The sequence below is a fragment of the Hyla sarda genome, chromosome 6, assembly GCF_029499605.1.
Source record: "Hyla sarda isolate aHylSar1 chromosome 6, aHylSar1.hap1, whole genome shotgun sequence".
Classification (NCBI taxonomy): domain Eukaryota; kingdom Metazoa; phylum Chordata; class Amphibia; order Anura; family Hylidae; genus Hyla; species Hyla sarda.
This window is the reverse complement of record NC_079194.1, coordinates 144878603-144891883: the sequence shown is the minus strand read 5'-3', so window position 1 is coordinate 144891883 and position 13281 is coordinate 144878603. Positions and strand designations below refer to the sequence as shown.

At 46.7% G+C, this 13281-nt stretch overlaps 1 protein-coding gene across 1 annotated transcript in view; it reads right to left on the bottom strand.

Moving 5' to 3' along the window:
- Nucleotides 1-934, bottom strand: part of UBA2 (ubiquitin like modifier activating enzyme 2) — a 73226-nt gene extending 72292 nt beyond the window's left edge. Inside the window, exon 1 of the mRNA XM_056525465.1 lies at nt 676-934. Within this exon, the coding sequence (XP_056381440.1) occupies nt 676-813 (138 nt within the window). The 5' untranslated portion in view covers nt 814-934. The remainder of the gene's footprint in view (nt 1-675) is intronic.
- Nucleotides 935-13281: the final 12347 nt, after the last annotated feature.

Genomic DNA, 13281 nt, shown 5'->3' with positions numbered 1-13281 from the left:
CTAGCCAGTCCTCAATGCTCTGCCGGGACAAGGGGCTAGCCAGTCCTCAATGCTCTGCCGGGACAAGGGGCTAGCCAGTCCTCAATGCTCTGCAGGGACAAGGGGCTAGCCAGTCCTCAATGCTCTGCAGGGACAAGGGGCTAGCCAGTCCTCAATGCTCTGCAGGGACAAGGGGCTAGCCAGTCCTCAATGCTCTGCAGGGACAAGGGGCTAGCCAGTCCTCAATGCTCTGCAGGGACAAGGGGCTAGCCAGTCCTCAATGCTCTGCCGGGACAAGGGGCTAGCCAGTCCTCAATGCTCTGCAGGGACAAGGGGCTAGCCAGTCCTCAATGCTCTGCAGGGACAAGGGGCTAGCTAGTTCGTAATGTTCTGCAAAGACAGAGCTGTCTACTATGAAATGCTCTGTAGGAACCAGGGGCTGGCCAGTCTGCGATGCTCTGCAAAGAACTTTAGTGAGACTCTATGCAGGGGATGTAAATCCATTGATGTGGGGGGAAGCTCTTTCCCGGGACCGGAGTGTATGATAATAGTGAGAGGACAAAGAGGCCACAGTAAGGGTCTCACATGGCAGCAGAAGCGCCTAATGACCCCTCCCCTCTTCACCCCGCTCTCATCTATGCTCCAGGCTCCCCGACCTCCCCTCTTATCTTCCCCGGTCCCCCCAAGGTTCCGCACCACGTCCAGGTTGGTAAATCCGGTGAGCAGGAGATTCTTCAGTAACTCGCAGCCGATTCCTCCGGCCCCGACCACCAGCAGCCGACAGCTAGATACAGCCTCCGCTAGTTCAGTTCGAAGCGCCCCGGTCACCGCCATCCTCAGCCTCCGCCGCCTCACAGCGCGGGAGACACAACAGAGAGCTACACAGCAAGAACGGCCACTTCACCGCGCCACAGCGTCCCCAACAGGCTGGAGGACTCTTCGAGCACCTGTATGTGAAAGGACTGCGACTCCTGGAGGCTGCGCAGCACAAAAGTAAACAGAATGAGAGGCCTCTGGTGGTCAATAAATGTACTGCAAAATGCATAGCGTCTAGTCTCTGACATTGCCGATAGGTGACAGTACATATCATTATATGGGCTACAACCCGAACTACAGCATGACAGACAATGTGAAGCACAACCTGAACTACAGCATGACAGACAATGTGAAGAACAACCCGAACTACAGCATGACAGACAATGTGAAGTACAACCTGAACTACAGCATGACAGACAATGTGAAGCACAACCTGAACCACAGCATGACAGACAATGTGAAGAACAACCCGAACTAAAGCATGACAGACAATGTGAAGTACAACTTGAACTACAGCATGACAGACAATGTGAAGTACAACCTGAACCACAGCATGACAGACAATGCAAAGTACAACCTGAACTAAAGCATGACAGACAATGTGAAGTACAACCTGAACCAGCATGACAGACAATGTGAAGTACAACCTGAACTACAGCATGACAGACAATGTGAAGTACAACCCGAACTACAGCATGACAGACAATGTGGAGCACAACCCGAACTACAGCATGACAGACAATGTGAAGCACAACCTGAACTACAACATGACAGACAATGTGATGTACAACCTGAACTACAGCATGACAATGTGAAGTACAACCTGAACTACAGCATGACAGACAATGTGAAGTACAACCTGAACTAAAGCATGACAGACAATGTGAAGTGAAACCCGAACTACAGCATGACAGACAATGTGAAGCACAACCTGAACTAAAGCTTGACAGACAATGTGAAGTGAAACCCAAACTACAGCATGACAGACAATGTGAAGTACAACCTGAACTAAAGCATGACAGACAATGTGAAGTGAAACCCGAACTACAGCATGACAGACAATGTGAAGCACAACCTGAACTAAAGCATGACAGACAATGTGAAGTGAAACCCGAACTACAGCATGACAGACAATGTGAAGAACAACCCGAACTACAGCATGACAATGTGAAGCACAACCCAAACTACAGCATGACAGACAATGTGAAGCACATCCTGAACTACAGCATGACAGACAATGTGAAGAACAACCCGAACTACAGCATGACAGACAATGTGAAGCACAACCCGAACTACAGCATGACAGACAATGTGAAGAACAAGCCGAACAACAGCATGACAGACAATGTGAAGTACAACCCGAACTACAGCATGACAGACAATGTGAAGAACAAGCCGAACAACAGCATGACAGACAATGTGAAGTACAACCTGAACTACAGCATGACAGACAATGTGACGCACAACCTGAACTACAGCATGACAGACAATGTGAAGAACAACCCGAACTACAGCATGACAGACAATGTGAAGCACAACCCGAACTACAGCATGACAGACAATGTGAAGTACAACCCGAACTACAGCATGACAGACAATGTGAAGAACAACCCGAACAACAGCATGACAGACAATGTGATGTACAACCTGAACTACAGCATGACAGACAATGTGAAGCACATCCTGAACTACAGCATGACAATGTGAAGTACAACCTGAACTACAGCATGACAGACAATGTGAAGTACAACCTGAACTAAAGCATGACAGACAAAGTGAAGTGAAACCCAAACTACAGCATGACAGACAATGTGAAGCACAACCTGAACTAAAGCATGACAGACAATGTGAAGTGCAACCTGAACTACAGCATGACAGACAATGTGAAGCACAACCTGAACTACAGCATGGCAGACAATGTGAAGAACAACCAGAACTACAGCATGACAGACAATGTGAAGCACAACCCGAACTACAGCATGACAGACAATGTGAAGTACAACCTGAACTACAGCATGACAGACAATGTGAAGAACAACCCGAACAACAGCATGACAGACAATGTGATGTACAACCTGAACTACAGCATGACAGACAATGTGATGTACAACCTGAACTACAGCATGACAGACAATGTGAAGCACATCCTGAACTACAGCATGACAATGTGAAGTACAACCTGAACTACAGCATGACAGACAATGTGAAGTACAACCTGAACTAAAGCATGACAGACAATGTGAAGTGAAACCCGAACTACAGCATGACAGACAATGTGAAGCACAACCTGAACTAAAGCATGACAGACAATGTGAAGTGAAACCCAAACTACAGCATGACAGACAATGTGAAGAACAACCCGAACTACAGCATGACAGACAATGTGAAGCACAACCCGAACTACAGCATGACAGACAATGTGAAGCACATCCTGAACTACAGCATGACAGACAATGTGAAGAACAAGCCGAACTACAGCATGACAGACAATGTGAAGTACAACCTGAACTACAGCATGACAGACAATGTGAAGAACAACCCGAACAACAGCATGACAGACAATGTGAAGCACATCCTGAACTACAGCATGACAATGTGAAGTACAACCTGAACTACAGCATGACAGACAATGTGAAGTACAACCTGAACTAAAGCATGACAGACAATGTGAAGTGAAACCCGAACTACAGCATGACAGACAATGTGAAGCACAACCTGAACTAAAGCTTGACAGACAATGTGAAGTGAAACCCGAACTACAGCATGACAGACAATGTGAAGAACAACCCGAACTACAGCATGACAGACAGTGCAAAGTACAACCTGAACTACAGCATGACAGACAATGTGAATCACAACCTGAACTACAGCATGACAGACAATGTGAAGTACAACCTGAACTACAGCATGACAGACAATGTGAAGTACAACCTGAACTACAGCATGACAGACAATGTGAATCACAACCTGAACTACAGCATGACAGACAATGTGAAGTACAACCTGAATTACAGCATGACAGACAATGTGAAGTACAACCTTAACTACAGCATGACAGACAATGTGAAGTACAACCTGAACTAAAGCATGACAGACAATGTGAAGTGAAACCCGAACTACAGCATGACAGACAATGTAAAGCACAACCTGAACTACAGCATGACAGGCAATGTGAAGTGAAACCCGAACTACAGCATGACAGACAATGTGAAGCACAACCTGAACTACAGCATGACAGACAATGTGAAGAACAACCCGAACTACAGCATGACAGACAGTGCAAAGTACAACCTGAACTACAGCATGACAATGTGAAGTACAACCCGAACTACAGCAAGACAACCTGAACTACAGCTGACAATGCAAAGTACAACCTGAACTACAGCATGACAGACAATGTGAAGCACAACCTGAACTACAGCATGATAGACAATGCAAAGTACAACCTGAACTACAGCATGACAATGTGAAGTACAACCTGAACTACAGCATGACAGACAATGTGATTTACAACCTGAACTTCTTAATGACAATGTGATGTACAACCTGAACTACAGCATGACAGACAATGTGAAGTACAACCTGAACTACAGCATGACAGACAATGTGAAGTACAACCTGAACTACAGCATGACATACAATGTGAAGAACCACCAGAACTACAGCATGACAGACAATGTGAAGAACGACCTGAACTACAGCATGACAGACAATGTGAAGTACAACCTGAACTACAGCATGACAATGTGAAGCACAACCTGAACTACAGCATGACAGACAATGCAAAGTACAACCTTAACTACAGCATGACAATGTGAAGTACAACCCAAACTACAGCAAGACAACCTGAACTACAGCATGACAATGCAAAGTACAACCTGAACTACAGCATGACAATGCAAAGTACAACCTGAACTACAGCATGACAGACAATGTGAAGTACAACCCGAACTACAGCATGACAGACAATGTGAAGTACAACCTGAACTACAGCAAGACAATGTGAAGCACAACCTGAACTACAGCATGACAGACAATGCAAAGTACAACCTGAACTACAGCATGACAATGTGAAGTACAACCCAAACTACAGCAAGACAACCTGAACTACAGCATGACAGACAATGCAAAGTACAACCTGAACTACAGCATGACAGACAATGTGAAGTACAACCTGAACTACATCATGACAGACAATGTGAAGTACAACCTGAACTACAGCATGACAGACAATGTGATGTACAACCTGAACTGCAGCATGAAAGACAATGTGAAGTACAACCTGAACTACAGCATAACATACAATGTGAAGAACAACCAGAACTACAGCATGACAGACAATGTGAAGAACAACCAGAACTATAGCATGACAGACAATGTGAAGTATAACCTGAACCACAGCATGATAGACAATGTGAAGTACAACCCAATCTACAGCATGACAGAGAATTTCAAGTAAAACCCGAACTACAGCATGACATACAATGTGAAGTACAACCTGAACTACAGCATGACAATGTGAAGTATTACCTGACCTACAGCATGACAGACAATGTGAAGTACAACCTGACCTACAGCATGATAGACAAAGTGAAGTAAAACCTGAACTACAGCATGACAGACAGTGCGAGGTACAACACGAACTATAGCATGACAGACAATGTGAAGTACAACCCGAACTACAGCATGACAATGTGAAGTACAACCCAATCTACAGCATGACAGACAATGTGAAGCACAACCTGAACTACAGCATGACATACAATGCAAAGTACAACCTGAACTAAAGCATGACAGACAATGTGAAGTACAACCTGAACTACAGCATGACAGACAAGGTGTAGTACAACCTGTACTGCAGCATGAAAGACAATGGGGATATTTATCAAATGATTTAGACTGGTTTTTCCTGTCTAAATTTGTCGCACAGAAAGTCGCAGTCTAAATACAGTGACCCCCCGACTTATGATGGCCCCGACATATGATCATATTAACATATGATGGCCTCTCAGAGCCCATCGTATGTTGAAGGCAGCATCGACATATGATGCTGCTGTGTGTCGGGGCCATCGTACAAACAGCTATCTGACAGCGCTGACAACTTCAGCAACTGACAGATAGTTGTTTAATGTCCCCGTGTGCCCCGTTCTGCCTCCTGTTACTCACATACTGTCCTGCTAACTCACGCAGGCTTCCACTGTGAGCTCAGTGTAAGCCCCCCCCCCCCACCAGTGCAGCCATAGCCAATAGCCTGCAGCATCTTGCTGCAGGCATCCAATGAGCTGCTGGCTGCCCTCCCCTTCCTTTCCTATAGAGCTGTAGTCGGCAGGATCGTAATGGAGGACATTCTGTCCCCCCCCCCTGAAGGTATTTAAAGAACTGTTCAGTACTGTATGCGATGTCACACATCACATACAGTACATATACACACTATACACCCCATACAGCAATGTTTCCCTATCAGTGTGCCTCCAGCTGTTGCAAAACTATAACTCCCAGCATGCCCAGACAGTCAATGGCTGTACATGCATGCTGGGAGTTGTTGTTGTGCAACAGCTGGAGGCACCCTGGTTTGTTAAACACTCCACATACAATGGTCATCCCAGAACCAATTAGCAGTTTCCCATAGAGATATGTATTCAACATACAATGGTTCCGAGGCCCCAGAACCAATTACCATTTTTACATAGACATATGTACTTGACATATGATGGTTTCAACATATGATGGTTCTCCTGGAACCAATTAATATCATATGTTGAGGGACCACTGTATGTGCGACTTTTCTGCGACTTTTGTTCTAGAGGATTTTTAGAACATTATGCATACTAGTCTATTTTAGACGGAAATGCATTGGAAAATGCATTGGTGCTGAATTTATTAAAAGTGACTTTTCAGCGACAAGTCGCATCGGCTGAAAGTACCCCGAAATGTCAGACCATGTTGGAGCAGGTTTAAATATAGACTAAAGCATAGATCACGAAGTCTATTTGATAAATTAGGCGCACAAAAGACTAGCCTAACCCTCTGTGGTTTGGTCTATATTGATGCGGGACATAGACAGCTTTGATAAATATCCCCCAATGTGAAGTACAACCCAATCTACAGCATGACAGACAATTTGAAGTACAACCCGAACTACAGCATGACAGACAATGTGAAGTACAACCTGAACTACAGCATGACAGACAATGTGAAGTAAAATCTGAACTACAGCATGACAGACAATGTGAAGTACAACCTAATCTACAGCATGACAGACAATTTGAAGTACAACCCGAACTACAGCATGACAGACAATGTGAAGTACAACCTGAACTACAGCATGACAGACAATGTGAAGTACAACCTGAACTACAGCATGACAGACAAGGTGAAGTACAACCCGAACTACAGCATGAAAGACAATGTGAAGTACAACCTGAACTACAGCATGACAGACAATGTGAAGTACAACCTGAACTACAGCATGACAGACAAGGTGAAGTACAACCCGAACTACAGCATGAAAGACAATGTGAAGTACAACCTGAACTACAGCATGACAGACAATGTGAAGAACAACCCGAACAACAGCATGACAGACAATGTGAAGTACAACCTGAACTACAGCATGACAGACAAGGTGAAGTGCAACCCAAACTACAGCATGAAAGACAATGTGAAGTACAACCCCAACTACAGCATGACAGACAATGTGAAGTACAACCCAATCTACTGCATGACAGACAATTTGAAGTACAACCCGAACTACAGCATGACAGACAATGTGAAGTACAACCTGAACTACAGCATGACAGACAATGTGAAGTAAAATCTGAACTACAGCATGACAGACAATGTGAAGTACAACCCAATCTACAGCATGACAGACAATTTGAAGTACAACCCGAACTACAGCATGAAAGACAATGGGAAGTACAACCTGAACTACAGCATGACAGACATTGTGAAGAACAACCCGAACAACAGCATGACAGACAATGTGAAGTACAACCTGAACTACAGCATGACAGACAAGGTGAAGTACAACCCGAACTACAGCATGAAAGACAATGTGAAGTACAACCCGAACTACAGCATGAAAGACAATGTGAAGTACAACCCAATCTACAGCATGACAGACAATGTGAAGTACAACCCGAACTACAGCATGACAGATTTGGACTTGTGCTGCTATTGATCCACACGAGGATTATTTTCTTGTTATTCAGTGGGGTTTGGGGTCAATGCACACTACAGATGTAAATGCAAGCATAATTCACTTGCATCAGAGATTAATGGGATTCTGCTGTACAATGCACACTTTCCATCAGAACTTCCAACATGGATCCGGTTTCTTCCGTAAGAATAAACATGTTCATTATGTCGGTGGAATCTGGTCAGAAAAACAGGTAAGTCAAGGCGACTTTTATTTCTGACACTTATTTCCGTAGTAAAAAGCTTGCTGAATTTCTGTAGTGTGCATGGAATTTCTGTAGTTTATTTCTGTAGTATACACTGCTGTGGAATCTGTGTGCACTATATAAATAAAGAATTAGTGTTCCATTATTTGATAGAATGAACATGTTCATTCTTTCGTCTGATTCTGGATCTGCGCGGGAAGTTCAGCTACAGAACTTCCACAGTGTGCACTGAGCAGAAGTCTCATTGAGATATCTGTAGTGTGCATTGCCCCTAAACTCTCTGAATAACAATGAAACCATATCCTCATGGGGATGCACAGCAGCTGTGCTAATTCAGAGCACAAATCTGAGGGACAGTGTAAAGGTATATATGTATCCTAAAGGGGCCAACCACTGAACCACCATGTCACCCAACACCTAAAGGAGGGCTTTTGTTTTATATCATGTATCAGTCCCCGTATCAGGTTTTTGATAAAAAAATGGATCCCTTAAAACTTGACTAAACTGTATCAAAAAGTGTGTACAAATTTTAATCCGTATACGGTTAAAAACCGTATACGGTTTGAAAAATGATGTCCGGTTGCATCCGTTTTTTAAGATAAAAAACCTATACGTTTTTAACTTTTCACTCCATTATGAATAAAGTTTTACTTGTTTGATTGAAATAACCACCAAAAAACTGTGCAAAGTCAAAAACCTTATGGTGAAAACCGTATGGAACCGTACGCACATACGGTTCTGTATGGTTCGCATTGACTCCCATGTTTAAAAAAAAAGTGTATACGTTTCAATACGGTTTTTCACGGTTTTTCACGGTTTTGCAATACAGTTGCTGTATACGTTTTCAATTTGAAAACCGTACGGAATCGTAATGAAAACCGTATGCATTGACTCTCCATTGAAAACCGTATACCAAAGGTGCATCAGGTTGTGTTCGTTTTGCATCCCGTACAGCTTTGTCATTTTTTTCCCCGTACCCAAAACCGTTGCCTACCATGGTTTTTCAAACAAGGGAAACTTTATTCATAATGGAATGAAAAGTTAAAAATGTATGCATTTTTTTCTTAAAAAACGGATGCAACTGGAAATAATTTTGCAAACTGTATACGGTTTTTAACCGTAAACAGATTAAAATTTGTACTCACGTTTTAATACAGTTTAGCCTGCATTCACATCTCGTTTTTATAATACGGTTCCCGTCTCAGGCGTTTTGTAAAAAAACGCATATCTCAAAACCAGACCAAACCGTATACAACCGTGTACAATCGTATATACCTCTGTAGGGTTTTAAACCATATACGGTTTGAAAACGGATGTCCGATTGCATACGGTTTAATACATTTTTGGAAAAAAAATTGTCACGATTCGGCTTACAGGTTGTGGATCCACTGTGTCAGCGAGGGATTGGCGTGGACCGTGCTGGTGGACCGGTTCTAAGAGGCTACTGGTGTTCACCAGAGCCCGCCGCAAAGCGGGATGGTCTTGCTGCGGCAGTAGCAACCAGGTCGTATCCACTAGCAACGGCTCAACCTCGCTGACTGCTGAGAAGGCGTGGGACAGAAGGACTAGGCAGAGGCAAGGTCAGACGTAGCAGAAGGTCGGGGCAGGCGGCAAGGTTCGTAGTCAATATGGATAGCAGAAGATCAGGTAGCACAGGCTTGGACAACACTAAACGCTTTCACTGGCACAAGGCAACAAGATCCGGCAAGGGAGTGCAGGGGAAGTGATGTGATATAGCCAGGGAGCAGGTGGAAGCTAATCAGGCTAATTGGGCCAGGCACCAATCATTGGTGCACTGGCCCTTCCTTTAAGTCTCAGAGAGCTGGCGCGCGCACGCCCTAGAGAGCGGAGCCGCGCGCGCCAGCACATGACAGCCGGGGATCGGGACGGGTAAGTGACTTGGGATGCGATTCGCGAGCGGGCGTGTCCCGCTATGCGAATCGCATCCCCGCCGGCAATGTCAGTGCAGCGCTCCTGGTCAGTGGATCTGACCGGGGCGCTGCAGGGAGAGAGACGCCGTGAGCGCTCCGGGGAGGAGCAGGGACCCGGAGCGCTCGGCGTAACAGTACCCCCCCCCCCCCTTAGGTCTCCCCCTTTTTTTGTCCGACAACTGCTTTACCTGGGACGAGGACACCGGGAGTGAATGTAGGGTTTCCTCAAAGGCAGGCAGTACAGCAGGAGTGGGAATGGGGAGGGAGGGCAGAGGGTGAAGCTTGGCACGGGGCAGGGTGTCACCAGGACGGGGGCCATGAGGGGGCAAGGCACAGTCCAGATAAGCCTTGGGGGGACCAGGTGTAGGAAGAGGCACTGAGGCTTGCCTGACGGGACTGGGAGGGGGGGAGAGGCATTTTTTGGGGCAAGCAGAGTCCCAGTTCTTGATCTCCCCGGTGGTCCAGTCAAGGGTGGGAGAATGAAGCTGGAGCCATGGCAGACCGAGGAGGACCTCAGAGGTGCAATTGGGAAGGACGAAAAATTCAATCATTTCGTGATGGGGTCCAATGCACATTAAGAGGGGTTTTGTGCGGTAACGCACGGTGCAATCCAATCTAACTCCGTTGACCGCGGAAATGTACAGCGGCTTGACGAGACGGGTCACCAGGATGCAGAATTTAATCACCAACAAATCCAGAATAAAATTCCCAGAGGCACCAGAGTCCAAGCAGGCCACGGCTGAGAGGGACGAGTTGGCAGAAGGAGAAATCCGCACGGGCACCGAGAGACGTGGAGAAGCAGACTTTGAACCAAGAGACGCCACACCCACGTGAGCTGGGTGCGTGCGTGCGTTTCCTAGACGTGGAGGACGAATAGGGCAATCCACCAAGAAATGCTCGGTACTGGCACAGTACAGACAAAGATTTTCTTCCCTACGGCGATTCCTCTCTTCCTGGGTCAGGCGAGACCGATCCACTTGCATGGCCTCCTCGGCGGGAGGCCCAGGCGTAGATTGCAAAGGATACTGTGGGAGAGGTGCCCAGAGATCTAAGTCTTTTTCCTGGCGGAGCTCCTGATGTCTCTCAGAAAAACGCATGTCAATGCGGGTGGCCAAATGGATAAGTTCTTGCAGGTTGGCAGAAATCTCTCGTGCGGCCAGCACATCCTTGATGCTACTGGATAGGCCTTTTTTAAAGGTCGCGCAGAGAGCCTCGTTATTCCAAGATAATTCGGAAGCAAGAGTACAAAATTGGATGGCGTACTCGCCTACTGAAGAATTACCCTGGACCAGGTTCAGCAGGGCAGTCTCGGCAGAAGAAGCTCGGGCTGGTTCCTCGACGACACTACGGACTTCAGCGAAGAAGGACTGGACTGTGGCTGTGGCAGGATCATTGCGGTCCCAGAGCGGTGTGGCCCAAGACAAGGCCTTTCCTGAAAGAAGGCTCACTACGAACGCCACCTTAGACCGTTCTGTAGGAAACAAGTCCGACAACATCTCCATATGCAGGGAACATTGAGACAAAAATCCACGGCAGAGTCTAGAGTCCCCATCAAATTTGTCCGGCAGGGACAAGCGGAGGCTAGGAGCGGCCACTCGCTGCGGAGGAGGTGCAGGAGCTGGCGGAGGAGATGGTTGCTGCTGTAGCAGAGGCAGAAGTTGCTGTAACGTGGCGGTCAACTGCGACAGCTGCTGTCCTTGTTGGGCAATTTGCTGCGATTGCTGAGCGACCACCGTGGTAAGGTCAGCGAGACTTGGCAGCGGCACCTCAGCGGGATCCATGGCCGGATCTACTGTCACGATTCGGCTTACAGGTTGTGGATCCACTGTGTCAGCGAGGGATTGGCGTGGACCGTGCTGGTGGACCGGTTCTAAGAGGCTACTGGTGTTCACCAGAGCCCGCCGCAAAGCGGGATGGTCTTGCTGCGGCAGTAGCAACCAGGTCGTATCCACTAGCAACGGCTCAACCTCGCTGACTGCTGAGAAGGCGTGGGACAGAAGGACTAGGCAGAGGCAAGGTCAGACGTAGCAGAAGGTCGGGGCAGGCGGCAAGGTTCGTAGTCAATATGGATAGCAGGAGATCAGGTAACACAGGCTTGGACAACACTAAACGCTTTCACTGGCACAAGGCAACAAGATCTGGCAAGGGAGTGCAGGGGAAGTGATGTGATATAGCCAGGGAGCAGGTGGAAGTTAATCAGGCTAATTGGGCCAGGCACCAATCATTGGTGCACTGGCCCTTTAAGTCTCAGAGAGCTGGCGCGCGCACGCCCTAGAGAGCGGAGCCGCGTGCGCCAGCACATGACAGCCGGGGACCGGGACGGGTAAGTGACTTGGGATGCGATTCGCGAGCGGGCGCGTCCCGCTATGCGAATCGCATCCCCGCCGGCAATGTCAGTGCAGCGCTCCCGGTCAGCGGGTCTGACCGGGGCGCTGCAGGGAGAGAGACGCCGTGAGCGCTCCGGGGAGGAGCAGGGACCCGGAGCGCTCAGCGTAACAAAAATGGATACGCTTTTATGCTTGTCCTTAATTAAATAAAGTTCTTCTTCTATTTGTGGGAAGAACTATCAGAGTGCACTGCGCATGTGAAAACTGCAAAACCGTATTGTGCAAACCGATGGAACCGTACGCACATACGGTTCAATATGGTTCACATAGACCACCATTTAAAAAAAAAAAACATATACGGGTTGTATCCAGTTTTTCACCCGGACATAAAACCGTAGTAGATTACGGTTTTGTGTACGAGAAAAAACTGATAAAGCCGTAAATGAAGCAAACCATACACAACCAAATGCTACGGTTGGCATACGGTTTTCTATGAAATGTCTATACATACGGTTTGCAATACGGTTCCATACAGATTTTTCACTGAAACCGGATACGGGAACCGTATTGCAAAAACGAGATGTGAATGCAGCCTTAGTTAGGTTTTGAGGAATCTGTTTTTCATTCAAAAACCTGATGCGAGAACCGTATTGCAAAAACGAGATGTGAATGCAGCCTTAGTCCGGTTTTGAGGAATCCGTTTTTCATTCAAAAACCTGATACGGGAACTGTATTGCAAAAATGTGGTTTTGGGAGGGGAAAAAAACTGACAAAACTGTGCAGGATGCAAAACGGACACAACCTGATGGTGATCATACTCTG